Raw genomic sequence first — 16,176 nt, 5'->3', positions numbered from 1 at the left:
AACGATCAAGACCGCCAGGTAGGCTGCACTGCTTAAATATTGTAGAAGTACTCGTGTTACAAACGCCTGTCTTCCAAATACAATACCGGGTGGTCCACCAGCCCCTTGCGTCCAGTTTTATGCATCCCTTCACATTTACTATAATTCTGAAAGACATGGGTCCTTCTCCCTAAACCGAGGTAATATAACGAGATGCGTGTTTACGGGCTAGAAGACAGCAGGAATTGTGAGCGCCACTATTAATTCATTACGGGTACCTCGAATGAACTCATAAAACGAGTACAGATACGCAGAAGACGTACTTGAAAACAGGTGGACAAACAGAACGGGAGCACGGTACTGGGAAGTGGGCGCCGTAGGTCAAGTATCGCAGTAACTCACATGGCAAGCGGGCGGGGAGGACTGATATTAACTACTAGCTGTAGTAACATATTTCGTTCTTGAATTATTATTTAATCAATTAATTGATGCCTTTTCAGATATAATCTGTATCTGTTATTAAATGCTTCATTTTTCTGGTATTTTATACTTTAACCTACCCTGCATTAGTCTCGATAGACTGAAAAACGTCACAGGTACAGACTAGTACTGCTGTCACCATTTCTCTTTCTTTCTCTACCGCTTTTGTTGGGTCGCGGGTGCGAACTGTATAGCAAATGTGGATTTGGCCTTGTTTTACGCCAGGATGCCCTTCCTGACGCCAATCCTCTATGGAGGGATGTAATCACTAATGCGTGTTTCTGTGGTGTAGTATGTTGTCTGAATATGAAGAGGAAAGTGTTGGGACAAACACAAACACCCAGTCCCCGGGCCAGAAGAGTTAATCAGAGGCGATTAAAATCACCGACCCGGCCTGGAATCGAACCCGGGACCCTCTGAACCGAATGCCTCAACGCTGACCTCAGCCAGTGAGTCGAACTACTGTTGTCACCACTCCCACCATTAAATGTGGTCATGTTCCCACAAGTTACCGAAAACTGGGCTCCATTGTCACCGATTTGGCAAACCTAATCCCACATCGAAATTCAGATTGTGTCCGTATCTGTTTGGATAATGCAGGTCTGTGGCCGTTGTGGTTCTAAACATTCCAGAGAACTGTTTCTCCTGAGGGCCAAGGTCACAGAACCCAGCATTACAAAAGTTACTGTGAACGCTGATACGGGAGGCTTATCATTAATTTAACACTCGATGTGTTTTCACTCAACTGACGCAGATTGCTTGATTACTTATCCGCCTCGTGTAACAAACAACAGACAGCTAGCATAATCCAAACAGAGCACAAGATAGGGGTTTAAAAAAAAAAAATATTTGGCTTTAGATCAGTTACAGACCAAACAGCCACCTGGATATTACAGTACGCTAGTTTGAACTTTATAATTCATTGTCACAGTGTAAAATAGATATACATATAAAAGACATAGATGTTGCACATCATTACATTAAAATCACATACATTTCCATAGAAAATCAATCAAATTTGTAGACTAGTTGTTTTTAAATAGTTCCCAATAATAGTATACACTTTTTTGTTTTTGGTCGCCAGTAGTGTATTTACACAGGTTGGTAACTGTTGCTTAGCATGAAGTAGAGCTGTAATAAACACATTTTGCTGTTGGTGGTAATGAGCATATGCAAAAAAGAGATGGTTTATGTCCTGAATCGACTGGGCATCACAGGAACAGTATGGTGTGTCCACTACGTTGATGCGATAAAGGTGACTTCTAAAACTTCCGTGATTGAAGCGCATTCGAGTGATAGTCGAGATGAATCGTCGTTGAGTGTTCCATTGTGCAAACCAAGGACGTCGCGGGGGATACTGTTCAATCGTTGAGTAAAATTTACCTTTGTGGCTCTTTGTTTCCTCCCACTTCTGTGACCACTGACTATATGCTCGTTGGAACATAATCACTGTATAATCCATGAAGTTGCTGGGAGTATTCAGGACCTGTCCACTGACACATGCTTTCTTCGCTAAGTCATCTTCATATTCATTATGTGGTATCCCGATGTGGGCTGGGACCCATACGAAGTTTACTCTAGAACCGCGTCTTTGGAGTTCATATGTTTTTTGAATAATACTGATATGGTAGATATTGGGTTTCTGGAGGATAAGCGGTGTAGATAGTGTGGAAAGGACGCTCAATGAATCGGTAATGATAGTGAAGATAGCGGTTCTGTATGTCCAACCCTTGCCCCGTTTCTCTACGGACCAAGCGAGCTGGTCGCGCAGTTGTGAGTGAGCTTGCATTCGGGAGACAGTAACAAACGCGATACGGGTCCGCCTGCCAAAATAAAAATTCGGACCACCCTCAAATAAAACGTAAGAGCATCAGGCAGAAGTAATGCAATATATTGTCAAGTTATATATACATAGGGATTATTCGCTATTGTACTAATAAAATTGTTTAATAGGGTTCCTTTGACTGCCTCCGTGGTTTAACGGCTGAGCCACTGAACTGCCAACCATGAACCACTTCGATGTTCGGACTTAACATTAATTGGTTTCTTTTTTCAGTAATTACAGAACTACCGTATACTCTGTAACCGATATCGAATTCTCGGTTATAATAATGTATTCGATTACAAAAAAGGAACAAAATGAAATCAAAACCTGTTCAAAAAAGTTTGAAAAATCAAACCACACAACTGCTAAGCCTAGTTTATTAGACTATTACCAGGTGTATGCCTAAGTTTTTGCGGGTTTTTGTGGTGAAGAAAACACGTAATTTTCAAGGTAAATTCATTTTTTTAAATTCAAAATATTAGCCATCGGTTTCTACACACTACGCCCATCTTTCAGGTAAGTTATGTATACCATGCCAGAAAGACTGCTTGTCTTTTTCGGCAAACCATTCTTCGAGCCATTTTCCAACTTCCTCGAGATTGTTGAAGTGCTGCTCTGTGACCGCGTGCCCCATTGATGCGAAGAGGTGCCAGGTCGGGGCAGTACGGCGGGTGCGGAAGGATGTCCCATCCAAGCGATTTCAAGGTGTCTTTCACTGGTGTTGCTGTGTAAGACGGCGCATCGTCGTGTAACAAAATCACTTTCCCATGTCTTCTGGCCCATTTCGGTCTATTTCGATCACTGCGTGATTTAAATTAATCATTTGTTGGCGATAGCGTTGTGCATTAACTGTTTCACCGGGCAATTGCTCGCCTTCGCACTTTTGTGGTCTACTAGAGGGCGCTGTCTTTCACACTGAAATCACCACGTTAAAATTGTCGAAACCATGACTCTCACGTTCTAATCGGTGGAGCGTATTCACCATATGTTTCTACCAGCAAACGATGACTTTCCACAGACTTTTCTTTCGATTAAATAAGAAAAGCAATGCGTGCCGCAAATGTTATTTTTCAGACACTAACGTCGACATGATCACTGAGCGACACAACACAGACGATAGTGTTTGGCGGACTCAGCTTGTGTGCGTTGGTAGGTTAATGACAGACAAACAAACTGACGTATGTGTGTAATTCATACGCTGCGTAATGTTCGCTGGCGCAATCTCTTAGTGAAACCGGAAAAGTCTTATGCATACACCTGGTAACTTCGCGTAGAGAGAGCTCGTTTGAAACCGTGTTGACTGATTCCAAATACAGCAGAGACAATACGCGACACTCAGCGAGATTTCGAGGGACAGCTATTAGAGCTCTCTCTAGCGGATGGACCTGAGAACTACTGATTCTGTCATAAGAGCACGTGTATTTATGTATGAAGTTTTTGGTGTTATTTATGCGTTTTCAGTGAGTTGGCATAATTAAATAGTAGCGTGTGTCATTCCTTGATATCTCCTCTCAACATGAGGGGAAAGGTATGTGCTGTGTTTCGCTGCAGTAACTATGAAGTAGAGAAAAATGGGCGGTCTTTCTTTCGTTTACCTCGTGACAAGAAAATGTAAGTAATATTGTGTTTGCATATATATTCTTCCAGTGACAAAGAGATTTTTATAGTACTTCATAATATTCTGACCTGCTCGACTGGCTTAAAATATAATACGCATATTTTACTGTATAGTGCAGCAGTTAACCTTCAATACCGATGTGTTGTTGTAGGAGTGATCTGTGGGTTTTGAAATGTTACAGAAGTGACGTTACGTTTATATAAGAATTATAAGATCTGTTCAGATCATTTCCAGGCAAGCGACTTTAAAAATCCTGAACAAAATATGGGTGACTTAAGAAATGTACACATTTTATTGAAGTAATATGATGATGCAAATTTGCTTTACCCTAATGTAATAGCAAGTATTGCTTATAGGGAAGTTTTGAATGTTTTTTAGTATAATTTTATAGATTTTCTTTCTGTTAGTAGGCTTCATGTTAAGAGGAAAATTGTCCAGCTTTTAAATGTTAATTCAATGCATCGTGTGTGTAAGGAATGTGCCGATATTTTTATTGACAAGTGTCTTAATGTGATGATAAAATGTTTTTTAAATGAGAAAAAAGACAAATCTAACCGTAAAAGTTCAGGCAGGAATGACAGAGCAAAAAAAGTAATGCATAAATGGAAGTTCAAGCCATTTCACATCTTGTTTATATGTCTAATTTCAGTCTTTGAATAATAAGCTTTTAAATAATTCTTCATTCACTTATCCAGAATTGCTTTAGCAACTTTGAAGTTAATATCTCAACAACACTTTCTTTCTAGACGTAATTTATTTATCCATTTTCGTATATGCATTTCCATTGATATTTGAATTTAGCGCTACTTTTCAGGTCAAGTCACTAGGAGCGCCACCGTCGAATTGTCTCCCATTTTAACAAGGCTAAATCCGTAAGTGTCGCGTATTGTCTCTACTGTATTTGCTGATTCCTACCATACCAACTTCTTATTGACATTATACATTGTTGTCGAATAAATGTGTAAAATTCTTTCAAGAATAAAATATACTGTGTCCGCCTATTCAATACAATACTTGTAAATAGAATAAATGTGTGTCAAAATGTGTGCATAATACGATCTCAGGTGCACTACTCATCAACAAAGTAAGATTTTCTACCTAAAATATGATATTTTGTTATCAGTTCTCATTGCAATTATGTTTCAATAACTACTACTACCAAAATGTTTTCATTCCTCCCCTGAAGGGGGAAGCGGTGATGCCGTCTCTCAGGCCGGGAGATCTGTTACGTGAAAGAGATGGTCGGAGAAGGTGAGGGGGTTGGCGGCGTGGCCTGTACTAGGAAGTTTCTCGGCATTCACCTTAGTGCAGGAGAATGGAGAACCACGGAAAACCATTCTCAGAACAGACGATGGTTGGGGCCATCGTGACGTCCAGCCCTGTCCCGTCTCCCGAATGCAGAGGCCTAGAGCCACAGTAGAGCCGTAGCCATACCCCCTCTTTCAATAATTTGGTGCAGGTCTTTTGTGAGGAGCAAGGGCTGTGTTGTGCTGTGCTGTGTTACACTCGGTACAATAAACTGCTGCTAGATGCAACCAAGAGGAATTTCCTCTTCGTAAAACAATTAAAACAAAAATCGACTGATTCTACAAAACCACCCTGATAATTTACGTGGACCGGGCGAGTTGGCCGTACGGTTAGGAGCTCGCAGCTGTGAGCTTGCATCCGGCAGATAGTGGGTTCGTACTCTTCTGTCGGCAGCCCGGAAGGTATTTTTCCGTGGTTTCCCATTTTCACGCCAGGCAAATGCCTGGGTTGTACCTTAATTAACGGCACGGCCCTTTCCCATCCCTGCATCGCCGTAAATCTTCAATGTGTTAGTGCGACGTTAAACCACTAGCAAAAAAAAAAGTTTCTCTATGGGTCGGGTATGAGGTGAGATGAGTTTTTAGGACCGGATGCCCTTCCTGACACGTCAACCTCATCAGAGAAGTTAATATCCGGCTCCATGCTAAATGGTTAGCGTGCTGGCCTTTGGTCCTGGTTCGATTCCCGGCCTGGTCGGCGATTTCGAACCTTCATTGGTTAATTCCGATGGGGCTGGGTGTGTGTGCAGTCTTCATCATAGGTGGGGCTCCATTCTCATAGACGTGGGCCGCGTCAACTTGCATCAGGCCTCTTCGGAGGCCACACGCCGTTTAAGAGAAGTTAATGAGATGAAATGAATGCCGTGTCCGCCCCTGTGGTGTAGTGGTAGTGTGATTAGATTCCACCCCCGGAGGCCCGGGTTCGATTCCCGGCTCTGCCACGAAATTTGAAAAGTGGTACGAGGGCTGGAACGAGGTCCACTCAGGCTCGGGAGGTTTACTGCTTGTTTTTTGTTTTGCTTTACGTCACACCGGCACGTCTTATGGCGACGATGGGATAGGAAAGGCCTAGGAATGGGAAGGAAGTGCCCGTGGCCTTAATTAAGGTACAGCCCCAGGATTTGCCTGGTGTGAAAATGGGAAACCACAGAAAACCATCTTCAGAGCTGCTGACAGTGGGGTTCGAACCCACTATCTCCCGGATGCGAGCTCACAGCTGCGCGCTCCTAACCATACGGCCAATTTGCCCGGTGGAGGTTAACTGAGTAGAGGTGGGCTCGATTCCCAGTTCAGCCATCCTGGAAGTGGTTTCCCACTTCTCCAGACAAATGCCGGGATGGTACCTAACTTAAGGCCACGGCCGCTTCCTTCCCTCTTCCTTGTCTATCCCTTCCAAACTTCCCATCCCCCACCAAGGCCCCTGTTCAGCATAGCAGGTGAGGCCGCCTGGGTGAAGTATTGGTCATCCTCCCCAGTTGTATCTCCTGACCCAGAGTCTGAAGCTCCAGGACACTGCCCTTGAGGCGGTAGAGGTGGGATCCCTCGCTGAGTCCGAGGGAAAAACCAACCCTGGAGGGTAAGCAGATTAAGAAAGAAAGAAAGAATATTGAATCAGAAGATGTTTACTTTGGTAGCACACATTTGCACGTTTCCCTTCTGTTACAATTTCGAGCTTCCAGCAGGCCACTCAATAGCTAACCTGCTGGCAACATGTTCCCCGGCGTGCTCTTCAACTCGCGCGGAGGCTTTTGGGTGTCTGCAACTTGGCAGCATGTTGGCCGACCAGTCCACGCGCAAGTGTCGCAACTTGTGTTGACAAGGAAGTTGGCCAACAAGTTCTTTAGTGAGTGGCCTGCTCATGTCTTGTTCCTTGGCTGCAGCAACATATGCAGATAGATATACTGCCCCGTATTATGCGCGAACTTTCATATTCTTGTGAACTTCTAAGACATAACTCATCTTCTATTTCCCGTATGTTGCAAAATTATACTAGATAAACAATCAAATCTGCTGCGCATTTTAAAAGTCTCATGTCTGAGAGATCATTGTACCATCCATATTGCAATGTAACATCGATAGCATGACTTCATCGATACGTAGTGATACGAGCTATGGCAACAATACCTCTACTATCGATTGGCGGGAAAATGGTGGAATTTGTGGTGGTCGTAAGAGATGTGTGATTCGCACATAGTTATGTTTGCTTACATTGTGTTTAGAGGATAACCGCATTACTGAAGTATGTAATAGCTATTAGCTGTTACCCGCGGCTTCGCTCGCGTAGATTTCATAATTTGATAAAACTAATCGTTTCTCACTACTGCACTAAGACATTATCTGAAAATTCCTAAAGTTTAAAAACTCACCGAAAAACTGAGTTTCATTTACCCCAGAACCTCTCTGTAAACCACGTTTGTGGTATCGCATTTTGGGGCTAAGATGACCAGGCTACTGGCAGAACTAACTCTGGAACATGTGACATGGAACGGTATAGTACATGTGAGACACACTCCTCTCTCAAGTCGAAAGCAGAAAAAAATACGTGTTTGTTTATTTTCAAAGGAGATTCCAAATGCCTATTTCCACGTACGTAACATCTTTAGCTTGTGACTTCCCCTCTTGGAGAACAATCATTGAACGAGAAATGCAACCATGCAAGCTAAGGGCGCCAATCTTTAAGTTGATGACTTAAAGATAAAAATGTATAAACAAGCTTGGACGGACTCTTATCACAGGGGTGGGGTGATAGTGCACTAATCATTAAGCAGGAGAATTAGAAATCAAAAGGCTAATTAAGGCAGATTGATTAAAGTAAACTAGGAAAATACTATTTATTATATTGAATATAAATGACGACGGTTTAACGAGAACTGAATTTAAAATAGGAAATGAATTTAACAAAAAGTTGAATGACTCTACTTCGCGAAAACTTGCAATATTTTTAACTCGCTTGCTCACCATGTAGTCTTGTTCTGCTGGTCCTTGGAAAGCTTCTATCCTTGTAGCTGGGACATCACCGGTCGTCTTTGAGATATCTTCATCTGCAGCTAAGTACCATTCCTGCCTTGCAAATTGCATCAACCACTAATTGGATGATGGCTTTGAAACTATCACTCCCTGTTATGCTCTATCCCATATATTGGAGATGAGCCCTAAGTCATAGTTAGAAAAACCTCCTTGGGTTATGTGGAGGGGATACTCAATTAATAATCCTTCCAACTTTACTGAAAATGTGCACTGAAGTTTCATTTCTATCTATTTTAATACTACCTATTGTCTTAGACTGGTATAAACTGGTCTAATACAGAGCTGTTCGTACTTCCTGATGAGAGTGGCTATACACCCATCCTTCAGAAATTCCTAAGTACCACGTCGTGGTAACGAAGTAATGAATGTAGAAGTGATAAACTATCACACTAGTCCACTATGGTACAACAACCATAAGACAAGTTATCAGACCTAAAGCAAAATACAAGATAGAAGAATCAAGAAGATTAATGATGCCAAGAGCTCCAACACGCCCTTTTATAACCTTTTCTGGCTCTAATTACAGGTCGCTACACGTGGTCCAATCAGTTGACACGTCTCTCCCCACTCCAAATATTAAAGTTGATGGGTCCCAACCAAGATATCAACTGTTCTTCTATTAGCCCTTTCACTCAGTATCCATGGCAACATGACGCTCCTTTGAAAATATAGGCGGTGATCAGTTTGAATTATTCTGGTCGAAATACAGTAGCTGTCGTTACAACCTTGAACACGTGCTCGCTTTTCCCAGAATTTGATGTCTAAATTTGTCCTTCCTTCTTCCTCGGTGATGTGGCAAGATAGAGGAAAATCTACTGCAAGTTAAATTTAAACGAATGTCGCAAGAATCTAAGTTAATATTAGGATATTCAGCCCTCGTTTACAAGTCGTAGTTACAAAGTAATGAAATGATAGTGAGCAAATGATTAAACATGAATTATAATAAAATTACTGAACCCTTTAGGTCCATATTGAGGGATACCTACCTTCCTTACCTATCAGCAAAGTTCATGAGATCTGTCTCTTGGGTCGTTTCGGGTTCTTCGTCACTTGCTGAGGTAAAGATAGGGTTCATTAATTCTAATCTATCTACCGGAATGAAAGGTCTGTTTAAAAGATTCCTATTTATTCAGGAAATTCTGAAGCATGTCAATTGTATCATAGGAGTCAATTGTGTCCACTGGACACCACAATCATTTTACATAAATGTCAGAACACTGGTGTGAGACTTTAACGTAATTGCCTGATGGGCATTCTTACTAGAAACCATTGTCTCAATTATTAATCATTTAAGAAAGGAAAGTCTGGAAATCCTTAAATTCGGCTTCCATGTGAGACCACATGTACCATCATAGTGATTCGTTATGGTCCAGCCCTCGTAACACGAACTCTGGACTCTGGGTATAATTAAGGCAGTCCAATTGGTGTGTGCCACACAGTGGTTCTACGGCATGGACCCTTAATTGAATCGATGTGACCTGCGTCTATGTCATGGACCGACATCTAATCTTCTAAGTTACTTTAAAGTCATTGTGGATGATGACCGCAAGGAAATGATGCTACAATGGCATATGGCCCTAATCTAAGTCACTGAGGTTGATGACCCCCTGACCATCCAAGTTTCTAGGCTGAAGGCTAAACACAATTAAGTTACATCGGTTGATGACCAAAGTTCCACTTTACTACCCCAGCACATTCACTGCTCAACCAACCAAAGTTCAATAATTACAACAATAGCAATGCTCACAAACTTTGTGGCAGTAAAATCCATTTCCTTCGGATATGTCCCCTTAATCGTTACTTTACATGTTAATATTCCCCAGAAAACAAACTAAAATTTCCAGAATGCATCTCCAAGTTATTCGCTTGATTAAAGTTATTTCAAAATGCGGTTTCACTGAATTTAATAATTAAATAAATTTAAATGATTTAACGAAATGTTAAAGATCAGTAAATTTTATCTCTGCGGACTCTGGTTTCTTCACAAATTCCTACGCAGCTGTGATGTGAGTTCAATATTGCGATGTTTATCTGGCTGGAAAAGAATTTTACATAATTCATGTCCAGCTGTATATATCCCATCTCGTGATATCATGCTTAAAAATCTAATCTAGTCCTAACCGTTATTAACACTTGGATATCCTAATAATCTACGCACAAACCAAACAACTCGCCATATCATTACGATGTCATATCTCGTCATTACCATTATGAATTTTGCACACCCCTCGCAGACAAACCGATCGTCACGACCATCGCTCTATATTTTGGACAACCCTGAAATTGGGTTGCTCTGTTCCTTATACTCAAAGTTCGTGATTTCAAATGTTCACTACGTCCCCATTTACAGTATTTCACAATACTTAGATCATTACCGGCTATGAATTTCAACCAAATCCAGCATTTTAACGTTTTCCCTGGCCGAGAATTACAGTACAATCTCAACTCCACTTCTTTCCCGCTATCATAGCTGAGGTCTCTCACCCCATGCTCGCTTGGCAGTTACATAAACCACCCGGTTCGTTCTACCTGACTGACTTCTCCAAATGCTCCCTTTAAACTCTGCCGACATGATTAAACAAATACGATATTCTAACCAACAAAATGCACAGATATGCTTCAAGATGCCCACACTAATTATACGCGTCGCCAATTATACCGCTATGGATTTCTATGAATTCCTTTCCATTCTCAACATTATAAATATTCCTCGGGCTATCATATCCCGGCTTCAATGACAGGACTCTAACCTGATTCGCACATCTCATCTCAACTCATATAAAACACTCCTCGGGCTTCCGTGTCCCGGCTTCAATGACAGGTCCAACCTGATTCACAAAACTAACCTCTGTTTCCCAGCTCCACAATTATCCTCGACAAAGAACTGGAATAAAATCCCCACTAGAAATCCCGACGTCTAATATAGCACAATGCATTAATCATGAATAACTGCGCATAAATGATATCGTATTTAATAACTTGATTTTTACGAGAAATGACTGAAACATTCTACTAGATCTTTTATTGTCAGTCAGACACAGTTTAAAATGGGCATTAAATAAAACGTTTCTCTCCGTGACCAAATTCATCACCCTAGGTTCTCATCCGACAGCGCGCTTCCACTCGATTGAAAATGAGTGACCATGGATTATTATTATTAACGTCAAATTGCAGACAGAAGAATTTTACGTCGAATGAACATCTTAATTTGACATCACAAAATATAGGCAGTACACTCACACGGATGACGATCTACATTGGACGTGATATCACTTCGGAATCCTGTTCAATAACTTTTTACAACATTATACGGCCCTCGCAAGACTTCAAAATTTTATCCAAGTGGAAAATAAAACAAATGATTCTTTAGTCGTACTCTCACATTTACAAAACTTAGTAGGGTGACCACTGCGTCGTATATCCCCATTCAAATACACTTTAAGAAATCACGAGACAGGATATAAGAGGTAGCAAGATGGAAAATCACCTACCTCATGTCTTCATGCCAGTATTCGTCTTAGGGCTCACCTGCGACCCTGGCATTTTATTTAGCCATTTTTACATTCATGGCTGTACATATCATTGTGTTTCTTCAGGTTTCCTGGAATAAAGCATTAAAAAAAAGAAAATACCCTTCACTCGTTTGCTTGAACGCACACGATGGACTACAATTATTTCCGCACACGAATTACTCAATCACATTAGAATTTATTCAGTACTTTGACCGTCCTATCTGTTACAATTATTTCACTCAAGAAAACTATCTCCTCCATGGAGTCAAGACTTAGCCGCAATGGCTAAAATCTGCAGTTGAACTCAGTCTACTTTCGTTGGTTTGATTTCGCAGAGCAGCTCAACAATTTTTCGTCCGCTTTGTATCACAAATGCCGGAGAAGGAAGCTTCGTCATGGCGTCCCTTCATATTTATAGCAGTTACCCCCTCTCTTCGGATCTCTCCCTTTGCCGCCAAGAAAATTTTTATAAATTTTCTGACTTACCTAAACTGTAATTTCAAGAGTTTTGAAAGTGACTACATGCTTGCTACATTTCTGGCGGTAGTGTTCATGGACATTTAAAATTTTTACGGGTTCGATTTGTGAGATGATTGACCTCCTTTGATAGGCACTATATTTTTTTGACTTGGCGTGGTCACGCCATGTACACGCGCTTTGAAATAGTTCATAAAAATGACTTGAGATTCTTCCGCCGTCGACACGTGTGGTTGACGTCACGTACCCCAGAGCGTGGGACCGAAGGTAATCACCCCCTCGTCACGTGTCAAATCCATGCTATCAAGAATCCAACTTTTAATTTAATTGTTACATTATGCATAATGTTCTTAGGGCACAAAGGTCATGGGTTCATTACATACCCAGATAAATATCATGACGTTAAATTCCTGAATTAATTACACATAATAAAATTAACATAATTACACTGTGACGCCTGGAACGTTACAAGCTTTGAGATATAAGTATCCTCATATAATAATTCAACTCCTTCTTCACTTATTTCCACCCCAGTTAAGTGGCTTTTCCGAACACAAAATAAATATATGTTCCTTTATTTTTAAAGGATAGTCCAAATACCAGTTTTCACGTGTGTAACGTCTTCAGTTTTTGAGATATACTCATTTTAAATATTCACCCGCTTTATTCTTTTCGCCTCCTTAAGTGGATTTTCCGAAAAAGGACGTGTTCCTTTATTTTTAAATGAGATTCCAAACACCAGTTTTAACATCTGTAACATCTTCCGGTTTTGAGATATAAGTATCCTAAAGAAAAGAAAGAAAAAGAAAAAAGAAAAGCTTGAGCTTTTTCAATTCTTTTCACCTTTAGGTGGATATTTTTTAAAAATACGTGCTTTCTTTTAAAGGATATTCCAAGTACTATCTTTCACACCTGTAACATCTTTTTTTTTTCTATTTGCTCTACGTCGCATGACACAGATAGGTCTTATGGCGACGATGGGATAGGAAAGGCCTAGGAATGGGGAGGAAGCGGCCGTGGCCTTAATTAAGGTAGAGCCCCAGCATTTGCCTGGTGTGAAAATGGGAAACAACGGAAAACCATCTTCAGGGCTGCCGACAGTGGGGCTCGAACCCACTATCTCCCGATTACTGGATACCGGCCGCACTTAAGCGACTGCAGCTATCGAGCTCGGTCATCTGTGGGTTTTGAAATACATCTCTCCTCATAAAAGGAATTCAAATCATTCAGTTCGTTTCACCCCCTTCCCCATTACGTGGACTTTCCGAAAACAAAAATACGTGTTTCTTCATTTTTAAAGAAGATTCCATATACTAATTTTAACATCAGTAACATCTTCAGTTTTATTTTTAAGTATCCCAATTAAAGCATGTGAACCAAGGGACTGTTTGTGGAACCGAACCAACGAACAGTCAACCTGTGTAGAGTGGCCCGTAGCCCTGTGTTCAGAGCTGTATGAGGTGACTGGACTCGGAGAAGTGAAAGTAAGGATTGAACATCCGCAGGTACAGTAACGGGCTGGACCGCCTGCTGCGTCGTAAGGTAGAGAGACTTATGATTACACGTGTAATTAGTAAGTGTGGCCATTCATGGTTAATTAGAATTGTGTGGGCATATATGTGCGTGTGTGCATTTATTGGGTCATCTTGAAATAGACTGGAGCAATGAAACGATGGAGTTGTATTTGTATCAGTATCTCCATAGGAGGTGAACTATATTTTGATAAGTCTGATAAAATATTAAATACGAGGAAGATCCATTACCATGCGTTCATTCTCTTGGTTTTTTTTAGCGACTATCAATCTTCGTCTCCATTTACTTCGGTGTTATGTATTTTTTGTCTTATTTTATGGTGCCGAGACTTGGACCCCAACAGAGAACACCACCAAAACACTTCAATCCTTTGAGATGTGGTGCTACCGACACCTGCTCAGAATATCATGGGTTGACAGGATACGAAACTACTCCAACGCCTGAACAATGAGCTAGAGGACGTACACAACATCAAAAAGAAGAAACTTGAGTACATTGGCCATTTCATTCGAAATGATAAATAAAGACTCCTTCAGCTTATCCTACAAAGTAAAATTGAAGGAAGGAAAAGTAGGGGAAGAAGATCTTGACTAGGGAATCTAAGAGAATGGTATGGGCATGCCCCCACTCTTTTTCGAGTTGCTGAGAACACGAACCAGATCGCCCTGATGACAACCGAATACGATGATGATATCGCACAAGAAGAAAAATAAGGAGACTATGCTTTATAAATGAAAAACATGCACATGAGGAACGTATCAACGGAGTATTACTACAGGCCGACAAGCAAAATTATGAACACAGAAAGAAGACTGGTTAGAAGCATACTTGGCCCAAGGACAACACAAGCAGAATACAACAGGCCACGATCTAATATACAAATCTTCATACACGTGAAGAATATATTACACGCATGCACAGAAATGGTATCCAGACATAAACAGTCAACACTGCTCCACTTCAGTACTGTAAAGGAGGGGAGGGAGTGAAGGGGTAGTGTTGGAGACCACTCTAGTACCGAAAAGGAGGGGAAGAGAGTGAACGAGTAGTGCTGAAGGCACAGTGTGTGTATTGCTGTATTTCAATAACAACAGTCTTGTAGCGGGCTGTCTACCTGCAGCAATGCGTTAAGCGAGGAGGTGAGGGAACTCCATGCACTTTCTCTATCGGAACACCATTTCTGTGCATGCTTATACACACCATACGTCAAAGAGGAGTGTAGTTTTTCAGACATTTGAACATAATGAATAATGACAGACTGACATTAAATTTTTAATAAAATCATAAAACTTAAAGTACAAACAGGATGGTTTATACAGACATTAATAATAATGACCTCAAAGATGCAAACATTGACATTAAGGATACTCATAATAGGAAGTTTTTAGGGGCAAAATTAAAAAAGTGATCTTCAGGGATGAACTAGAAAGAAAATGAAAGCAGACACACAACAGACTGTAGAACATCTCCGGGAACAGAGATCAGAACGGATGAAACAGATGTGGGCGGAGAGGAAGAAGCACCCTAGCAAGAATCGAAGTGATGAGTTAACGTGCTCTGTAAAAGTGCTATTGGATTAGCTAAATAAATAAACGTTTAATTTTTGTACAACCGGCTCGAAGCACTCGGGGCTGTTCTAAACCTGTGTTTCTCTCTTGCAGATGTCTGTCATCAACCTGCTTCAGTGTCCATTTTGTTTACGTCCGATGCGGCCACCGTTCTTCAGGTGTCCTCGCCTTCATTTACTGTGCTCCACTTGCCAAAATAGCAACGTGGTCTGCCCTGAATGCGGCGAGTGGTTGTCTGGGAATAGAAGTCAGGATACAGAACGGCTAGCATTGCAACTGCCCTATTCGTGCCCCAACGATGGATGTCCAGACACCCGTCTACTGGCACAGGTTAGTGTACTTCACAGTAGTTTTTAACGGAACATACATAATGTGTCTGTAAGTACTGTATAGTATTCCTGTATTATGGTTTCACTCATCCAGCATTAATTTCACCGGAAGTGTTTAGACAGCGTGTTTCGACTGTCCCTGCGTACTGTAGGCCTTATACTACAGAAACGTTAAAGTCGTCAGAAGAACACCACAAGGCTTACAGTACAACTGTGCGGTTAGGGTCGCGCAGCTGTGAGCTTGCATTCGAATTCCACTGTCGGCAGCCCTGGTTTCCCATTTTCACATCAAGTAAGGCCACGGCCGCATCCTTCCCAGTACTACCCCTTGCTCATCCTTGCGCCGTCGAAAATCTTGGATGTGTTAGTGTGACGTTAAACCACTAAAATAAAGACTTAACCTCAACGGCCGAGTTCATTAGTGGTGGTGGTGATTACTGTTTTAAGAGGAAGTACAACTAGGCGACCATCCTCTATATAAAACTAATCAGAGAGAAAAAATGAAAGGGATCCGACACTTC

The 16,176-nt window shown here is 41.3% G+C and overlaps 1 protein-coding gene across 1 annotated transcript in view; it reads left to right on the top strand.

Annotated features, from left to right (window-relative positions):
* LOC136875029 (probable E3 ubiquitin-protein ligase sinah) overlaps positions 1-16,176 on the top strand; it is a 205,998-nt gene that overhangs the window by 118,890 nt on the left and 70,932 nt on the right. The window contains exon 2 of the mRNA XM_067148748.2: positions 15,420-15,656. Coding sequence (XP_067004849.2) covers positions 15,420-15,656 — 237 coding nt within the window. The remainder of the gene's footprint in view (positions 1-15,419; positions 15,657-16,176) is intronic.

The sequence above is a fragment of the Anabrus simplex genome, chromosome 5, assembly GCF_040414725.1.
Source record: "Anabrus simplex isolate iqAnaSimp1 chromosome 5, ASM4041472v1, whole genome shotgun sequence".
NCBI classification, from domain to species: Eukaryota; Metazoa; Arthropoda; class Insecta; order Orthoptera; family Tettigoniidae; genus Anabrus; species Anabrus simplex.
This window is presented reverse-complemented; position numbering and strand designations above follow the sequence as displayed.